Here is a 20,979-nt window from a genome sequence, read left to right on the forward strand (position 1 = left end):
CAGACAAAATATTCTGTACAGGATCCAATTAGTTTTAAAATTATTAATATTACTAGCGTTTTAGTATTAATAACTAGAATGCATTTTTGTTTACTTTTAGATTCTAAATTTGAAATATTGCTCAGTATCTTAAGATGAATTACAATGATTCTTATATATTAGTACAAAACAAGAATCAAATTTTTGTTCAAATCAGTGTTATCCAAATTATTTAGATCGAAAAATGGGAAAAATTAATTTAATACTCATAAGTTTGCTTCGTTAATCAACTATAAACTTCCAATTTTAAATCGAATTGCCATAATAAATATTTTTAACAGTTAAAAGATTTAACCCTTTCACTTCGTAATGTTAGTCTTTAACAATTCTGTATAAAGACTCTCCTCACTAATGTTATAAAAATTGGGTATTGGTCAAGTTTACTCTTTTCAAAATCTCTTTTTATCGGCTCATTTTAATCGTTTAACCATTTCGCAATTCTTGGCATCTTGGAACGATGATCTAAATACTTCTTTGTCTGATAACTTTTTGAGTTAGGTATAGGCATTAAAAAGTCAATAATTCCTGTGTAAAGCTGTGATTTTTAAAATTTTTTACTCTTACCTTAGCCTTGTGGGACAATTTAAAAACAATTCTCACGTATGGAAATATATATTTTGTTCATTACCGCCCTAGTGTGATAACACATTATAAACGTACTTCTGCGATTGTCCAACTCATACTTCTTATATCAACCGCAACAAAAAAATTAGGCTACTAGTTAACGTGGTTGTTTTGATTTGGATAACACTGATCACACTACAATTAATTTACTCATTAAATAGATTAAGGTACAATTGCTTGTTTTCAGAGTTTTCAAATTAACTAACAATATTATTTTCTCTGAACTATTGCTTAAATTCAAGTCAACTTGGAAAGAATAATCTACATCTCATAACTTAAAATTTTGTTTTTTTAACGTGAATTTTGAATGTTTTCAAAAATTACTTACTATAATTTAAAGGCGTTTTATTTGTACTATGATCCAATGATTCTTTAAAATCTTGTTCTCATTTCGAAAATATCTTTAAGTTTTGTAAAAAAAGATTAGTAACATGACTAAGAATGTGTTGAAGAAATTTCCTATTTTATTTTAATTACTTGCGAGCTATATCTAGCTACTCATTATTTTTATAAAAATAAGATATTTAATCACGCCATGAAAACCTCTTAAGGGCATTTAGAAAATGAATAAGATATGTAGTGTAGCCGTTTTCAAGAGCTTTTATTAAACTTATTTTAATGGGCTTGTTGGGGTCTTAGAAGCTAGAGCCCTTATAAACGTAGTTGTTAACTATTGTAAATAATGTGTTAGCGATTTAACAGAAGCTGAAGGTAGAATTATTTGCAAGCGATACCCGCCAAATCTCTGATAGTTACGCAAATAAGACTTGTTTGCTTGATTGCGGAGCATCACCAAAATTGATTACAGCGACTGAATAGATAAAATATATGTTCGATTACAGCTGCATCTTCCAACGACTTATAGACCTCAATTTTAATTCCAGAAACTGAACGAATAAAACTTATCAGTCTTGTTTTTGCTTGAAGCGCGTACATCAATGATACATGTTACAATTTTATTTACACAGAAGTTTATAGAGATCAGTGATCTCCACGGAGAAATGGTAGGCACGCAGGCGGACTCCAAGCAAGCTTAATATATTACAAATTAATAATCTTGAATAAGATTACTTTTCCAAAAATTTATTGAAAAATAGTTTAATTATCTTAATTGTATAGTTGTGATTCAATGTTATTTTATAAAACGCTTAATGTTTGTAAAAGTTGATAATCAAAATGCTAAACTTGAAAACATTCAAAATGCAACACATACAAAAACAATTTTTTATGTACCTACAATTAATCGGCTCAACAAGCAACTAATAAGAAATTCATTACCGTAACTCATTGGTAATAAGTTTAAAAACTGTATATTATTGACGTTTAATCAATCAAGTGCTAATACCAATATTTTCTTGTGCATGTAAATTTTAATAATTTTAACTGCAAACAGTAAAAAAAGATGATATTGCCGTTTTGCACCAAACTGTGCTTCTGTTCCTGTGTATTTAATATTATCAACGATGACGACATTATAATATTGATGCTGGTAAACATGATTTTGAACCTCAAGCCATAAAAACCTATCTAAATAGGTTGCTTTACTTTAGAAAAGACAATATTCGTTTTGTATATTTACCCTGTTTTCCCTAGAAAAATGACCTCCTTTTCAATATTTGATAACTCATCCGGAAACCTCCGCATTCGATTGATATCAAGCCGCCTTATGATTTTTTTCGTTTTTGTTGCGATAATCGTCCTAGATTGCAATCAATAAATATTTCATTTATTAACTACATTATTTCTTTTCTTTATAAAAAAATTTAATCACCTTACTACAAATCATTTTTGAAATTACTAACATTTAACAAAAATTTGTTAACTTAAAAATATAAACTATTCTGAATTCTCTGAATACTGCTGAATACAACATATCATTTTTATTAAATACAGTGGATTTCCGGTAATCCGGCAATCTTTTATCATGGCAGTGTCGTACTATCTAATTTGTCGGATTATAGAGTACTGCCTAAGACTCCTTGAGTACTCAGGTACTCAAAAGAATACCTTGTAATCCGACAAATCATGAATCCAATGATAAGATTCTATATGTTATACTCTGAAATACAATAGTTGGATTACAAGGGGCGCCGGATTAGCCAGGAGTCGGATTACCGGGGATCCATTGTACCTATTATTTTAATTTATTGCTTTAACGTCAACATGAATATTTATGGATGTCAAATTTGCAATCCCTATTCCCTATAAGAATTATTCATGAAGTAGTTGTTGGTATGTATAAAAATATACTCATAGACAAATCAACTGAGTCATTATGTTCTAAATTTTCGAGATATTTATGGGAAGCCTTAAGAAATTTTTCTCGTTTAATAAGCCTTAAAATATTTTTACTTAATAATATTTTTAACACTTATTACTTTTAATTTTTGAGAATGAATGAAAACTCGTGGTTCATCGACTTTGTGCCTAAGAAGAATAATGTAATTTTGTAGTGGAACCCATAAAAACTGGAGCCCTTATCATAATTATCCCAAAAATTTGGAAATAATTAGGAATCCGTTTTCTTTGTATACGAGTGTATACGCATGAACTAATTATATTCATATTCGTCATATATTTTGACGTTTATTTTTCAAAAGACAATGATGACAATAGTTACACAATATAATGGTTTTCCTATCAAATTTTATTTAGATAAAATCATTTCAATACTTTACAGCTTATGATCTCTTATCAGCAATGCTTTTATTTTTTAAATTTAATAGAATATTCTCACTGTTTTCTTAAATTCAAAGTGATTTTAATAAAAAATACCATAAGCTGCAAGAAACACCCCATTATTAGCTTATTATTGCAAGATAGAAATCCATATTTACATATCCTACAACTTTTATTGCATAATAAATAGAGACTATAAATTATTTGGATTCAGGTGTCTCAACATTGAATATTTAGTAACTTATACGTCGAAAAATTTTTATAGTGGTGACAAAACATTTTACTTTTTATTTATCAGTCTTGTCTTAGTGTTTTTTACAAAATATTAAATGTTTAATAGATTTCTATAAACTTTAATTAGTTGAAAAATTACGAGGAATTAATATTACCTACTTTATTTTAGCATATAAGAGTCTTACACTTTCATTCGAAAAAAATGATTACATTCATTCTAGATGTTCTCAAACATTGGTGGAGTATAATTGTCAAACTTTTGGAATAATTAAGTTTTCAATTAAAATTTAAAATACATTTTTTAATTAATCAGCTTTTAGAATCCCTGAAAAAATTTTCAAATATTGTGTAAGACCCTATTCAATTAGAAACAAATACTAAACAGTTAACCAACATTAGCTTATTTAAGGTAGCTATGCTATACTGTAATCAAGCATTGAACTGAGAAAAGCGACTTTCACGTATAGTTGTTTAGAGGTGCATGTAACAAAAACCACACAGTAATACAGACTGCTTCCATTTATCCAGCAAATTGGCTATGGGACTTTCAACTTGCCACTGATTACAGTTTTATTTCCTAGCATAGTTGCGTTTGCGACCCTGTTTTATCAAATTGCTTCAACAACCTTTTGGTCTGTTATTGCCTGCTGTAGACAATTAATCATCGCCATCAACTGTGGTATACTGAAAAAAATGACTACAAAGAAACAAAAAAAAAAAAACGTTCTTTGAATTTTCCTTTGCCGTTGGCTGTGACCGCTAAATATCGATATTTAAAGACATGTAAGTCCGTTGTATGTTTTTTAATTGTATTTTTTAAATAGAATTTCTTAATATACAATTTTATATTATTACACACAATGTATTAAAAATAGCAAATAATGAATACTGAATATTTCATATAATATGTCGACAATTTTTTAGAGATTTTAGGGGGCTTCAAAACAAACATTTTAATTCCAAAAACGTAGGTACTAATGAGGATGCAAATTTAACATAGCTACCTTAATTTCAGAAGATATAAATAAGTAATAAAAATTTTTAAATAAAAAATAATTTTTGTTTGAAATAATAATATAATTTAATAAAATTGCGATTGTGATAACAAAGTCATCATTATTGTATATAATAGGTATTAAGACTAAATGTATACTTAGGTTTTTTTAAATACCTAAACTAGGTACATAATTAGGTAATTAGATTTAGAATGAATTTGAATGCATACAATATTTGACAAAATGTTTACACATTATTTAAAATCAAGGAATAATTGAATTTATTGGGCTGGTAATACTTTTTCAACGAACTTTTTAACGTCTTGGAATTCAGCATCGGATGATGAATGTGAAAGTCCTTTATAAGTTTTAAATTCGGTTGTATTTAAAAAAACTTTCAATAAAGATGCTGTCATTTGTCCCCATTTATATGGTACCACAGCATCGAAATCTCCATGGCACTGTAATACCTAAAACAATTATTAATTATATTAGAAAATAAATAAACACCCATTTTTTATTAGAAATAGGGTACACGCAATTAATTTTTGTTTGTTTAAAGTAGGAATTATTTTGAACTTTGTATTGTTTGTACGATGAGGATCGGTATGGAGGTACCCAGTTTTTAGCCCGATGGGGACAGGAGTGTTAAAAAAGCGATTTTCGATCTAGAGGCGAGTAAATTAGACATTTTTGATCTAAAAATTACATAAATTCTACAGTATTTGCGATGAACAACAAAGCCAACAAAATCTATCGTAATTCGTAAAGTCCATTTCCAGGGGAGGGTATAAGCCCATAAGTAAGCAGGAGTTAAAAATGGACACAAAATGCAGGTAATGCATCAAATTACTGTAATTCAAATGTTTGATAGTAGGGCCCATCTTGTAATCCGTTAGAGATAGTACAAAAGTTTAAATGAAAAAAAGTTCCTTATAAAAAAAACAACTTTTGTTTGAAACATTTTGTCGTTAACATCATTGTTTACCCGCGAGGGCGTTAAAAACATTATATACAGTAGAATCTCGATAACTTAAACCTCGGTAACATAAAAACCTCTGTTACTTCAAAAAATACTATGTTCCCTTCTCATCAGAGCCCAAAACCTCTATAACTTAAAATACGCAACCTCTATAACTTAAATAAATAATCTCTGTATAGGCCCTCAGTAACTACATAGAAACATGTACATACCTCTATATTAACCTTTACCTAACATAGACACTTGATAACTTAAAACCTCTATAACTTAAAATATTTTGTGTTTCCCTTGGACTTTAACTTATCGAGATTCTACTGTAGTATATATACAGATATTGTATATATTTTAAATTTATACGCAACATATATTATTTGTTTGTTTGTTTATAGCATATACTATATCCACTGAGGAAGTGAGAAAAAAGATACTCTTATTACTTTGTGTGTAAGAGTTGTTCTACAGTTATCTAAGTCAGTTGTTTATTTTCACTTCTTTACTTAACAAATTTACATAAATTAAGAAAAAGATACTTACAGGTAAATCTGAAGGAGCTTTAAGACTGTCAGGGAATGTCTTGTGTAAAGGAAGCCAACATGATAAACAAACAACACCTGCTAATTTTTGTGGATAAGTTAACGCAGAATACAAGGCTAATGCACCTCCTTGGGAAAATCCACCAAGTAAGATCCTAAAACAAAAAAAATAAAAAAACAAATAATTATTTTGAAATGAAAATTTATTCTTGAATTATTCGAAAAATGAATTAATTACCTATTCGGCGGAATGCCAGCTTTCACTTCATTATCAACCATTGAATGAATTAATTTACATGCATTTTTTATACCATCTGTATCTTCGGGGCCTGATGAATCCAATGTTAATAAATCAAACCAACTTGGCATACGAAAACCAGCATTCAAAGTGACGGGAATTGTATTAGCTGTTGGACATATCACTTTTATGAATGGTTGCCGAATTTCTCCAATCGCACTTGCCCATCCATGCCTAAATAAAAAGTTATTATTATTAAAATAAATTTTAAAAAAATTACTAGATTGAATACGCACCCTGTATCACCTAATCCATGCAAAAATATCAACTGTAAAAACGAAGATAAATATTTAGCGCATAATTGTCAGTTTCAAAGTTTCAATAATGATATGATGTTGAATGGTACTTACAGTGGCTGTATGTTTTTCAGTTGCTGCAATTACAACTGGACTGGTCGACATTTTTCTAACTGGTAGAATGACTAGAAATACAATAAATAAAAGTATATAACGTAAAATCTTGAACTAAAATTTGTTAAGTATATTAAATTTAATCAATTTTTGACATCAGCACACGCCATTAAGCCAATTATATTTGCACTAACGTTATACGCAGTACACAGTGTACACTACTACCACTCTTATGACTTCAATTTCTATTTTCCACCACTTGTATAACTATCAGAATACAACCTATTCATTTTCACAGAGGACATTTGGAAAAGTTTTATATTGATAAGCATTTTTTTATCAAAATAAATCAATGTAAAAAATATATATGAACTATTACCTTTAATTAATTTAATTGTTGACCTACTAAAAAACATTTTGCTCATATAAACTCAAAAATTAGCATACAAAAGCAATCCAATCAAATATATTTACATTTATTATTAAAATTTTAATTTGAAAAAAATACAATTAAAAAGTTTATAACTAGTATAAAATTAATAATAAATTATCCCAATCAATATTATCGAGCCATAAATTAATTTATAATCATTATTATAATACGATTAAGTCTAGTTGAAAACCAGTGAAGTACCTATATTTTTTATTGAAGACAGAATCCTAAAAAACGTGATATATCTTTCTATGGTTCTGAATCAGATTATTTTAGTTTTTAATCTAGTGTAGTATTTATTATTTATTCACGCAACATTTAATATTATGACTATTAATAGCATTAATTACGCAATAGGTTCAATATGAATTATTGATTGTTTATATTAATAAATAAGATTTCATATATAAAAATTAGATTTCATTATGTAATACAACCCATACTTATTAGCTGAGAAGAAAGTTATAACATGAAATTCGTTTTAGAAAGGTTAAATGACTATATACCGGGTGTTTTTTTTAAATTGACAAATAGAAATGACAAAATCATAGAGCTGGTAAAATTTTTTAGGTTTGAGACTAAGGTAACACGATCGTCGATTTCAACTTATGTTTATTTAAAAACTGGTTTTTTAGAATTACATAGGATCATGAGCGTATACCCAACTTTGGCTCCAGGGAAGGAGTGAACATCAGGAATTTTTTGTCTCAAAATTTAATAAAATCAATTAACCAACAAAGTCTATGCGGTAAGTTCACGCACAGAGGGGAAGATGCACTGGTCTATACCTCCTTGGTACGTCCTTGGCTAAGATTAAATGGAACTCTAACTGAGGTCGAAATTGATGTTCGAGTAAAGCCTATTCTATAATTGAAAAATTGAGATCGTATGACGTTTTTTGAATATAGGATGCGTGCGATCGAAATTCAACTATAACACATCGGGTGTCATTGTAACCTTAACTTAGGAGACATTTTTTATTGGCCTTGAACTTTGCCATTGGCGTAGCTGGAGACTGCCTAAAGTGGGCAGCCTGCCAATGGGAACCCCCAAAAAACTCAGAGCCTATGAAAAGATAAATTTGTTTGAGAATTTGACTTTTGTATTGTTTTCTTGACATTTTAATTTTAAAATGAACCTCTCAAAATGATTCCTGCGCACGGATCTGAGATCAATAAATTAAGTCAGTTTGAACATTTTTCTTATCCTACAAGATCAAGAGAAGTTGTCTTATTTAAATTTTTCAGACATAGGTACTGTATTTCATAGTCCACGGTTAATTACTAGAGAAACTAAGGTCTTAGGTTCCTAATAGAGCTCCCTATCCATTAAATAACTCCTACATCCATTATTAACCATTGTGGTGATAACTAAATTTTCAGTAAATATGAAATGCCTTTAAAAGTGACTTTTTAGGATTCCAACCGTCCAAATAGCTGAATGAATGAAGGGTTAAATTCTACCTACAGGATCGTTTTGAAAATAAAACAATATTTTTCTGTTGAATCAATTTTTAATTGTTTTTAATTGTCAATAAATATAATTTATAAAATATATAATAGAATCGTAAATACATATTTTCGAATTTTAAGCCTCAAATCTATACAATATTTCTATACCATCATGGATTATTCATATATATAACGGTTAATTTAATTTTTTTTCCCGAACCTAACAAATAACTATACTCCCAAAAGTGAGTGTTAAAAATTAAATTAAAAACAATACCACCCTGTTCAAAAAAATTCAAAATTTTTATATACACTTTTTTTTTTTACAATTCGTAGCTGCGCGTACGTTTCATAAATTAAGAAGTTAAATGTTTGTGTGTAAATGCAATAAATCATTAAACAAATTTACCAAATTAAATTTAAACAAATTAATATAATTATAATAATACTGACTAAATTTTAATTTTTTCTAATCGCCATTTGGGCTTTATTGTTTTATCAAATAAATACCAATACAATTCTGAGTTCGGTTTATAAATTGGGATCACATTTACTTAAAACTAATAACTCAATACAACATACCACACTGTGACTTCAATGCAAGAACTAGAAGCGGGGATTTCTAATTTTTATTCAAGAAGTGTGATGATTCGAGATATCCCCACAAAATTCGAACCGATTTTAATAATTGTTTATTTTATTGAATAGACTATATTTTCACGATAATTCCATTTAAAGATGAAGAAAAAAGAATTCAAATTTAAGAGGTAGAAAACGGAATGCAAAAATTAAGATATGCAATTTTTTGAAAAGTTAGAAATTTTTAGTGACTTTATGATCATTAAAATGTACAGAGAAATTCAAAAATTCTATCTAAAATCACTAAAAAGTAAGGCTTTAAGAGTCTAAAAATAGTATTTGAAAATCGGTTCATTGGACATTCATTACGAAGTAAACAAAGTATAAAAATAAAATTGTAAAAAATGTTAGTATTTAACTGCTATTTGCCCATTCTAAAGGTGTTCCAATAAGAACGCCGATTTTAAATTGCACGCCATTATAGAAACGTCATCATTTGATATTAAAAAATAATTAGCCGTTCGTTAGGTAGACAGCTGGGGGTTAAATAAAATGGCGTGATACAACACACAACAATGAACAGACACAGTTCGCAAAATGTGTACAATTATGGGCCATCGAAATTCTCTAAATGAAGCCACTATGAGCAGATTAATGAAAAAATTTGAGCAAACTTGGTCTGCAAATAACAAAAAAACAGAAACACACGCCCGTCAGCATGTGGTTTCAACAGGACAGTGCAACATGTCATACAGCCAGAGAAACTATTAAATTACTGCATGAGTCATTTCCTGGTCGTGTTATTTATCGTTTTAGAAATCATCATTGCTGCCCAGATCATGCAATTTAACGCCTTTGGATTTATTTCTTTGGGATTTTTTAAGGCCACAAGTTTATGTGAATAAACCCACAATGATAAAAAAGAAAATTCAACGCTGTATCACTGAAATATCGCAAAATTTATGCGACACAGTCCTTGAAAATTTCATGAAAGAAGTACGCCTGTGCCAGCAAAGCCGAGGCGGTCATTTGTCGGATGTTTTATTTCATTAATAACCTCATGATGTGTACTTCATTATACAATAAATGTTTCAAACTTATAACACAAATACATGTTTTATTTTAAACTCAAAACCGACGGAATCTTATTGGAGGCCCCTTTAAAATGACTGTTAATGCATTGCAGCTTCTGCCTTACCAACGCCTTTTTAAACACTTACTGTTAGTAGTATTATGATGTAATTGAGTTATTAAATATTTTGAATAAAAACTTGACGCTGCTTTTAATCGGATCAATCAAAATTCAAATAGTTAATTTAGCACTCTTGGCAGTATGCGTTTGATAATGAATACTTTTAGAATCTTGTTATATTTGTAAAATAGTTCATATTCACATAGACAAAATATTTTTTATATTCAATTCAATACTGTATTTAACTCAAACAAAAAAAATACTTAAGATTAACAACAGTGGTGTAGATTTAGAACAGGAATAACAGTTTATTCATTTTAAAATGATTCATAAAATATACATAACTTTTAGTTAGATCCTCATTTGACAACGCTTCAATAATCGCCTTTTTCGAGATCTCTCACAATATATTCATTCCTTTTGAGTATTTTATTTAATAAACGTTTGAATTAACGGCTAATTAATTTTTGGAGCATATTCTGTTAATATGAATATCTGCATAAAGATCGTCATGTTTGACTCCAAGAACGATTTCACTAATGGCCTCAAATTTTCATATATACACTTTCTTTTATTCGAAAATTAACTCCTTTAATAAAACTACAACTTCGATTGACATACAAATTGATAAATAGGATCTATTCAATAAAATGAATAAATAAATAAATTTAAAAAAAAAAATAAAAAAAAAAACTAAAAACTTCCTAACAAAAATTTTTCATGAATTTTCAAATAGAATCTGAATTTTTAATCTAGTCCACGATTTTACCCATGTATACCCGTGGTGGGTCATTTTAATCTATAATGCCTAATAGCTCGGTAAGAGATAGAATAACACTTTAAATTAGAAATTTGATCCTCATTAATGAAAAAAAACTATCATTCATTCAAACCATTTTTTCGAAAAATGCATTTAATCGAAAGAAAACACGAAAAAATGCTTTGGCCAAAAGTTGTCAAGGGCAAAAAACATTCGTCTGTGTCCATGACTTTGACCTACAATTTTCTATAAGCTTAAAGCGTATTTTTTTCGATGAAATGCAATAATGACATATTTTTAAGTGGAATTTCCTCTGAAAGCTAAAGTTTTTCGAAAAAAATTTTTAACAAAAATTGTTAGTTTTGTTATAAGGATCAATTTTCTAATTTAAAGTACTTTTCTATATCTCTTACCTTTTAAAATTTAAATAAGCTATTAAAGCAACCCGAAGAACTAGATTCAATCTGATATCAGAATATGATGTCCCCATCAAATTCTACAATTTTTGTAACTATAAATGAGCTTTTAAAATGGGCCAGAAAATCGTAGATCCGTGGTTTCCGTTGCCTCATAATATTGTATTTATACAAAATTTAAGAACAATCGAATGACGACGTTATTTATAGATCTAATTTCATAAGTTTCATCGTTTGAACGAGGATCAACATGTGTTTATGTACAAGTACAATAAATGTTTGAGAAGTAAATTCTACACCACTAATGGATAAGTAAATAATATATCAGTCATTATTTTATAGGAATATGTGTTATTAATATAATTTTAAACTAACATGACTAAAAAAAACCTTAAGCTCACCTCAAAATGATAAAATTGAGTGCTCGCACTGTTTTTAACAAAATCAAATTCTTCTTTCATTCTATTATTGAACAAAAAATTTTAAACAATAAAGCTTTATAATCACATCAAAACAAAATTTTTCTTATTTTTATTTTTTTTAAATTTTTGTCTAATTCTAATTCTTTGGTTTGAACATTGTCATTGTTGGCGGTACGAGCACAAATCAAATAAAAAAAAATTAATTTTTAATATTCAATTAGATGTCATATTTTGTTTGTTTTATGTCTCAAATACTAACTTCGATCTGATTTTTTGTTGTTGTAATTATGATAATTTGACTAAATACGTTTTTTATTTCGTATTTTAGATTTCAGCAATTTCAGATGTAAGTACAAGCCCTTACAGACTCCACTATTTTCACCTAAATTTCAATGTTTTGAATTTTTTACATGGGAAAACTTTACAGCCATTTTCTGTGGGTTAAGTCGAATTTTTTAAATGAAATCTACCATTTTAATCTAAATTAAAAGAGTTCAAAATTTTATATAAACTTAACAAACAAAAAATCTATGTAAAGGGTAAAAATAATCGGACATTAAAAATATGACTCTTTTTTTATTTCTCATTACGTTTTCGAAATATTGGGACGGAAACTTTATTAAAATCACCCAGAATATAATACTTTGATTAATTGTTAAATTGATTCCTCTTCATAGTAATTATAGTCTATGCCACAGGTCATCCTATGCCTTGAGTCTCTATTGCATAGTATTTCGAAACAGCCTAATTGAATATTAAATATTTAATTCATAGCATACGAAAGCGTATATTATCAATTAAAAAGATGTAGAAGCTACCAAAATAAATCATACCAGTAGCAGAAACATTTACTAAATAAATACACTTCTGTTCAAATACATTTTAATGTTAATTAGCAGTTTAATATATTTAATATTAATATTTATTGAAAACTAATAATACTAGAATATAAACTTCGTGTAAGATAAGCAAGTGGCGTCACAACCATAGGAAATCGAAAATACTTTTCGGCATAATGAACTTGTTTTTTTATTTATTATTGGTAGGATAAAGTATTGTATCTTACTTTACAGGCAAGCAACCAAGAGAAACAATGATTTTAAAATAAAAATTTTTTAGTGCATATGTGTTTACAAACCAGCTGTAGTTGTCGAAATAAATACCACGATACTTGAAATAAAATTGTATATTAAGAAATTCTATTCAAAAAATAAAATTAAAAAACATACAACAGACTTACATTTCGCTAAATGTCAATTACAACGCAATCATCGTCTGTCGCTAAATATAAATAAATTTAGATACTGACGATGATTGCGTTGCAATCGATATTTAATGAAATGTAAGTCTGTTGTATGTTTTTTAATTATATTTTTTAAATAGAATTTCTTAATATACATTTTTATTTTGAGTATCGTGGTATTTATTTCCATAACTATGTTTCAACTCAAAGTCAACAAAAATTTTTATATCAACTAGTTGTACAGCCAGCCACGCTTCGCTGTGGCACATTATGGTTGCATGGATGAGAAATGAGGAACAAAACAAAGCATAAGTTTCATAGAAGCTGTTTTCTGTCGTTAGTTAGTATGGCGAATGTTCCCCACGCTTCCAATCGATGATTAATGGTACACAGCTGACCGTTAAAAAAGCTGTTCCTAGCGTGAGCTGTTAATATAACATGTTAAAGGGAACGCACTCGGTACAGTCGGTGGGTATGATCTAAGATACACTTAAGTTATCGATATCTATTTAATATTTAAAATCTCAAAAGAAAACATATTATGTAGAAATAATGGTGCTAGAAGGAGAATGAAACAAATTAACAACATACAGTACTATCCCATACATATTAAATTGATAAATACCGAAAAGTTACTCTTATAAGGCCAGATACAAACCTCTATTAATTATATTCTAGTTTAATTAATTTTCAATAAACTTGCGAACATATTTTTAGTTTGTTTCTTGTTTGTTAGAGCGGTTAAAAGCATATTTATCTTTGATTATTCTAGCCAACTAAAATTCTCATAAATAATGAAAATAATGAATTAAACTAAGTAAATGAAAGTTAAATTACAGTAGTAATTTTAATTTAAAAATCAATTACACTGTATTAATGAATTGTGTGTAATCGCACGCTACTCGATATAGTCGCCATTTAAACAAAACAATTATTGTTCAATATTGTTTAATATAAACTAAATTGCTTTTGCTATGGATTCAAAATGTAAATCCAATAACATAAAATCACGGTTATTCGATTCCATTGTACGTTTTTACAATGAAAAGAATTTCAAAAAATCTTGAGGTTGGACGGGATGATGCGGTGCCAATTCTGATGGTGATTCAACACATGGATGACCTAATGAGCGCCAAAATAAGCACCTACAACGTCGACATAATGCAAGAGTTTCAGCATAGTCATCACAGCCACGAGCGCCAAAAGTTCTGCAAAATAGAAAACATCAACATTAAATGATAGGATTTTATTATGAAAACTGGACAAAATAAAAGAGTCCCGTATGCAATTGAATTTGTTATTTTTTAAATAAGGTTAATTGTAAGAGCATAAGCAATTATTAAAGAATTATTTGAACATTTTTTATATTTTGATTCGTCATTATGGTTGGCTTGATTTTTTTTATATGCAGTTGGAATAAGTCTAAATCAATTCTGACAATTTTAAGGGAGGTTGTCCGATTTTTTATAAATTCTCAGCGTTTCAAATTTTGCTAGACAGATCATTACACAACTGGGGAAAGAACTGATCGTCTTCAAACAGCTGATCCGATAGATACTGATAATTTTCATTGAACATAGCTAAAAAACTCTATTATAAATTACACTGCCTTCATATTAATTTCTCAAAATTCGTTATAAGCGGACAGACAAGATGGTCGATATTATAAGCACGAACCATTGATTTAGTTGACTAAGTATGTGCTTATGCAAAAATACTATCGAATCTCGAACTATCTAATTTATCCCCCTCTAGACGAAAAATCCCTGTTTTAACGCTCATGACTATAATATGTATTAAAAGAACAATAGTGATAAAAACCTTTTTAAAGCATGATAAGTATCTTTCCAGTGAGCTCTTTGAGTAACACAAGACCTTTGTTGCGGTGTATAATGTGCAGCAGCTAATTCTCTCCAAGGCCTTTGTTCAGTTGCAGGTCCTGTTAATGGTACTCCTACTTGGGTACATGCTTCTAAATCTCGTACATCACCAATACGAAGTAATATTTCTCGAACACATTCTTCTGGCAATTCCGATAAAGTTGGTTTTATATTTGGTCCAGGCTAAAATAAAATAATTTGTAGCAGATTATATAAGCAATTTAATTCAAAAATAAACAATTTTAGTTCTTATTAACCATTTTTTATATTTGCTTTTTGAAAGTACAACAAGGAAGATAGATCGCGGATTGAACATTGGGTCACCATTACGCACAATTTACCATGGGCGTATAGTCCTTCTAAAATCCTATTTTTAAACTGTTAGAGATAGAAGAAAATTTCAAAAATAAAATTTTTATTCTTTTTTGAAGTGAACGTTGAGCATTTTATGGGTGAACAAAAATCATGGAACTCCCGCCATCGCGTGTTTGTAATTGAATTCCTAAACTAAATTGATGGACCGATTTTGATGAAATTTTGTGTGTGTGTTCAAGTGGATGCGAGGATGATTTAAATTCACAATTCGGTCCACTACAAAATGTTTTTTAGGGTACTAAAAAAATAAAATCCATGAACCCATGGTGGAAACGCATATAAATAAAATATTACATTACATCTTACTATTCAAATATATTTATTTACGCTCCCACCATATTTATCTAGAATTGTGAACAGCTATTTGAATAGTATTGGGATATTATTTATTATTTTTAAGGTATTTGTTAGAGCTATATGCGAACTTCTGAAGGCTCCAGCCAGACCAAAGGCCGAATGCCAGTTATTCCAAAGTTTTAAGTTTTCACTTCCGTCGACAGTCGCCATGACTGGATATTTTTTTTAAAATGCAGTCTAAGTACTTCATAAAGAAGAGGTTCACAGATTTTTGTCATATATAACCAATTAACTAAATTAAGACAATTGTTTTTAAATAATACGAAATTACCTCTTCAATTTTTAAACGAGACGTTGTATCCAATATTCTTTGGATAGCTCGAGCATTATGTTTCCATAGTCTTTGAGATCCAACAGGCCCACCCCAACAAACTGATCGTGGGCATACACGAGCCTCATGTAGTCCAGCAGCTAATGTTCGTAAAGCTCGTAAGTTTTGTTGAGATGTGCTTACTGAAAATGAAAGTTAATTTGTAAATTGGTATTACGATTGTAAATAAGTAAATTCATACCATGTTGTGCAACTTCTTCAACCATTTGTATTAAAGCTTTTTGGGCAGTACCAGACATGGATGTTAATTGTTGACCAACTAATAAATGTAATAAAGCACAAACGTAATTAAACCTACGGACATCTCTTACAGCATTTAAAAAGTCTAATCGTTTTACAACTTCACCAAGTCCATTAAAACCAGCAATCTAAATAAAAAAATGTTAACTTCTTTTAAGGTTTGTTTTTTATACTTAGATTTACGCATTATTCGAGAATAATGAATGGATATAATTTAAAAAAATAAAATAATATAATATTGATCGTTTTGAAAGCGGCTAAAGATATTGAAATAGCTCCTACATTTTTTTAGAAAACAAAATTTCAGACATTTTTTTGAAAAATTTTTTTATAAAATTAATTTATTAATTTATAATAACTAAATACTCTATTTAAAGCAAACGCAAAGAAATTTTCTTTGAATTCATCGATTCGCTTTATTTACACTTATTCTAACTAAGTACAATCTTATTTTCCATCAATAAAATTCATGATTTTAAACTAAAATCGATCTCTTTCATAGAAGTAATTATTTTGTTTATTTAACTTCAGTGATTTTGTATCATTGAATTCATATTTTTAATTCAATACCATTCTGTTGTAAATACAAATATTTAGCCGTACTTGTTCCAATCGTTAGGTAATTGTTTGAAAGTATTTTTACTTTATTTCAATATGAAACGGCCAACTTCGGGATGAGGTTGTCATTATTTTAATTTTTTTCAGTGTACAAATGAAAATACATGAAGATATTTTTTACCTCTCTAGTACATTTAATTGTGATATGACAATGTGGAGGAACTGTTTTCTCTTCTGTCTTAGTTGTCCCATCTGTATCAGTGGCACTGCAACAACAATAAAGTACATATTTTTATGAATCTATAAATAAAATTAAAATCAAGAAGGAAGTACTTAAGTTGTGTTGGGTTCATGTTAATGCTATTTTTAATTTAAATCATGTTATTTATGTGTCTATGGAATTTTTTTTAACAACTATTTTTAATACAAAATTTATAATAATAATAATAATAATAATAATAATAGTAATAATGGACTTTCTAAATTTAATTTTTAATTACAAATATAACAGTCAACAATCATCTAGCGGACCATAACAACCAGTCAACTGCTGCGGATACAAAACAAAAAATTAAATGATTAAAGTGATTTTAAAAAACACTTTTTATTTTATAAATCTTAATTTTATGTTTCATAATAGATTTTATCTGCAGCTTCGCTCCTGGATCATACTCCAGATATTTTTATATAGAGTGCCTATTTTAATTTTTCTAGCAAAAATTTTTACAATCAAGCGTTTTTGAAATATTGCCCGAATAAAAGTTGTATCACTTAGATGGTGGGGGGGGGGGATTTGTTCATCTTGAAAAAAACCTCGAATTTGATTTTTGGAAACATTGGTCTTTATATAAAAACCAAAAACTTAAACAGAATAAATTTTTTGCGCAAGTAGATAAAATTTTGTAGAAATTGAGCACAAAAATAAGATTTCTACATTCGATTCCCATCGAATTTACAAGGTTTACGAAGGAATGTTTCTAATAGAAGTTGTTTGTTATTTTATAAAGAATAACTTTCTTATTTACACATTTTCTCTAGTGGGCTGTTATTTTAAAAAACCACAGGTTTTTTAAATGATAAATACATAAATGAAACTTCGTCAGTGGCATTTCTTATAGCGAGTCTACCGAACTTTTCGATTTTTTTCGGTTATTTTATAAAGAATAACTTTCTTATTTACACATTTTCTCTAGTGGGCCGTTTTTTTTTTTTTTTGAAAAAAAGCCACGGGTTTTTTAAATGATAAATATATAAATGAAACTTCGTGAGTGGCTTTCTTTTGGCGAGTCTACCGAACATTACGATTTTTTTCGAAAAGACTGCGTTTTCAAATGAGCATGATGTCGTTATATAGCTAGGATTTTTTACCAAGTTTCGGAATGTAAACATTGCCTGGGGTTATTTGAAAACTTAACCCGGCCCTGGTAGATCCGCAATTAATGTATACTTTACACAGCTAATTAGTCACACACAAAATTTCTAAGTGACATTCAGTGTTCCTTCCTAGTGAATGTTTTTTCATCGATCCAACATTACAATAGTATGAACTTCAATTGTGAATGTAACTTTCACTGACCATTGTCTTCCATTATTATTATTATTACATTATTATAAATTACATAAATATAGCATTTATACAGGGTGTCAAACAATCCTGTAAAAGCGGGTCTCTTACATATTGGAAAATATGATATCAGTTCGATTACAATTTAATATAAGTAATTTCACCAAGAAAAAAAAGGATGGATCTTTTCTATCCAGAAATACTTTGATTACAAATACCTCCAAAATATTTTCGAAGATAAAAAATATTTGAAGAAAGAATAAGTCTTAAAATCTCTGAAAAAATCTAAGAAACTCTTATTCTTTTTTCAAATATTTTTTCCACCAGGTATATTTCCCGTAATTTTCACGGTACCTCAAAATTCAAAGTAAAATTTTTTTGTCAGGGAATGAAACCAAATTTAGACAAGCCAAACAAATGATAGTAAAGCTGGGTAAAATTCAAAAATATCATTTGCGCATTGGTCAATGGTCACTACAGGAACAAAAAATATCAACCTCATGATTGTTTCAAAGCTAAAGAACGAACGATACAGCTTTTTAGACTTAGAAAAGGCAATGAACGCTGGATTTAATTGCACTAAGCTTGCTAAAGGGTTAAAGTAGTTGAGGAATTGAATGCCTAAAGGATCATTAAATGGTAAATTTTCAGAATTTTAAAACGAACCATCATTTTTCCAAATAAGTTGGTAGAATGTCTGGGGTACTATCGATATCGAAAGGATGCCTAATTTCTTGTTACACACTGTAAATTTACAGGGTATAAAAATTATAAATATGCGCAATAAAAATATGATTTGTATCAACAATTACTACTTAAAAGCTATAATTAATAAAGCGTTCTTAGTTTTCATTAAAAATAATATAAACTTTATTAGAATTGATTAAATTCTGCGTATATAAAACAAATAGGTAGTTCAGGTCCACTGAACCATATGAATAATACAAAGATTACATTTAAGGATTTTAAAACAGGAAGAATAAAATCGTAAAACTTATCAATAAAATAAGGCCAAGGTTTTCTCTCCTAACAACAATACCTACATACATTACGATATTTACCCTACTTAAAGCTAAATCCAATATTCCGCAATACTTAAATAAATAAAATAATTTTATTTTTAATCCTCAATCTAATAAAATGATTGCGTGATGAGTTTTGCAATAATATTTAATTACGTTTTAAAAATTATAATTAATTTAAAATTATATATATGTATAATGTTATAATAATTATTATGCAAAAAATAAATTAAAAAATTGATTTAAAAAAATATTTAATTAGCCAAAGGATTAAATAATTTTGTAGGAATAACATTTTAAAATTAGCAAGAACAAAGGAACTTGAGCGTCTTAAGTTCATCGGACTGCATGGATTGTGTGTAGATGTATATGTTATGTACCTACACTAGGTTTTAAATGAAATCAATTGAAAACAGCTGTAAAATCAAAACAAATAAAAATTGTACTTACTTTTTATTTGGCGATGACAGTTGTCCTAAACATTCTAATACTTTTTTCTTTTCCCATCCTTCATCAGTTTTCACCCATTCTTCTCCTGGTGAACGCCAATCTTTTGAAATAAATGGCATTATTCACCACAAAATCAATTAATTTTATTTTGAACAAAGCACACAGAACTTGTAACTTGTAATTCTTTAATGACGACTTGATTTCAGACTTTCTGTTTTCATTGTGACTGTGTTGTGTATTTGTATATTCTGTATTAACAATATTATTTTGTTCAATTAGCGAAAACATATGATGTATATGCGACCAATATACCCGTTTATATTCGCTAAACAAAGATGGAAGTACTATTTTGACATGCGCAATGGCCGATTATTATTGGTACAGAATCATTCAATACACGAAACTATTAATTTTAATTTTGCGTATTTTCAACAAATTACCTTATTTTTATTCAACAAACAGGCAAATTATCAATTAATTACTAAAATAAATTTTATGAATAATTTTATTATATTCCATTATATATTATACGAAAAGGAAAATTTACTTCAAACATAGTATAATATGACAAAATGATCCCATATTTTTTGTTTATAAATGTATAGATTTTTACACTAGTAAAATGGTTCACAAGAAAAAATATCCAAAAGTGGAAGTAATTTTCACAAAAATTATTTATATGATATAATAAATAATTTTTTTGTTTTTCATTTTATATGCGGAAAGTAAAATTTACTTCAAAAATAATATAATATGACAATATGATTCCTTATTTTTGTTTATAAATATATAGGTTTTTGCACTAGTAAAATCGTTCACAAGAAAAAATATCCAAAAGTGGTACTAATTTTCACAAAAATGATACAAAAAAGCCTAAAATTTACCGTGACATCTTTCTATTTAACTATGAAAATTTGAATATTATCTGCTTCGGACTGGCCAATTAGAGTATTTTATCAAAATCAGATGAAA

The 20,979-nt window shown here is 28.3% G+C and overlaps 2 protein-coding genes across 2 annotated transcripts; both read right to left on the bottom strand.

The window, feature by feature from the left end:
- Positions 1–4,632: 4,632 nt before the first annotated feature.
- On the bottom strand, positions 4,633–7,214 carry LOC123299152 (acyl-protein thioesterase 1). Its single transcript, XM_044881408.1, has 6 exons — positions 7,114–7,214; positions 6,735–6,805; positions 6,621–6,652; positions 6,325–6,558; positions 6,088–6,241; positions 4,633–5,041 (listed from the first exon to the last, which is right to left on the bottom strand). The coding sequence occupies exons 1-6, from the start codon at positions 7,157–7,159 to the stop codon at positions 4,853–4,855; spliced, it is 726 nt and encodes a 241-aa protein (XP_044737343.1). The 5' UTR covers positions 7,160–7,214; the 3' UTR covers positions 4,633–4,852.
- A 6,904-nt stretch (positions 7,215–14,118) lies between these two features.
- LOC123298172 (F-box only protein 25) lies at positions 14,119–20,267 on the bottom strand. Its single transcript, XM_044880100.1, has 6 exons — positions 20,008–20,267; positions 17,153–17,237; positions 16,355–16,541; positions 16,114–16,295; positions 15,052–15,293; positions 14,119–14,438 (listed from the first exon to the last, which is right to left on the bottom strand). Exons 1-6 carry the CDS (start codon positions 20,124–20,126, stop codon positions 14,267–14,269), a joined length of 987 nt encoding a protein of 328 aa, XP_044736035.1. The 5' UTR covers positions 20,127–20,267; the 3' UTR covers positions 14,119–14,266.
- Positions 20,268–20,979: the final 712 nt, after the last annotated feature.

This window comes from Chrysoperla carnea, chromosome 4 (genome assembly GCF_905475395.1).
Source record: "Chrysoperla carnea chromosome 4, inChrCarn1.1, whole genome shotgun sequence".
NCBI classification, from domain to species: domain Eukaryota; kingdom Metazoa; phylum Arthropoda; class Insecta; order Neuroptera; family Chrysopidae; genus Chrysoperla; species Chrysoperla carnea.

Excerpts from the sequence above, each read along its gene's own strand:
- LOC123298172 (XM_044880100.1), bottom strand. The coding sequence starts at position 20,126 with ATGCCATTTATTTCAAAAGATTGGCGTTCACCAGGAGAAGAATGGGTG. Across the intron at positions 17,238-20,007 it reads CTGTCATCGCCAAATAAAAA|TGCCACTGATACAGATGGGA; the intron begins GTAAGTACAATT and ends TTGTTGTTGCAG. Across the intron at positions 14,439-15,051 it reads ACTTATCATGCTTTAAAAAG|AACTTTTGGCGCTCGTGGCT; the intron begins GTTTTTATCACT and ends TCTATTTTGCAG.
- LOC123299152 (XM_044881408.1), bottom strand. The coding sequence starts at position 7,159 with ATGAGCAAAATGTTTTTTAGTAGGTCAACAATTAAATTAATTAAAG. Across the intron at positions 6,806-7,113 it reads AACAATTAAATTAATTAAAG|TCATTCTACCAGTTAGAAAA; the intron begins GTAATAGTTCAT and ends TTGTATTTCTAG. Across the intron at positions 5,042-6,087 it reads AAGCTCCTTCAGATTTACCT|GTATTACAGTGCCATGGAGA; the intron begins GTAAGTATCTTT and ends TAATTGTTTTAG.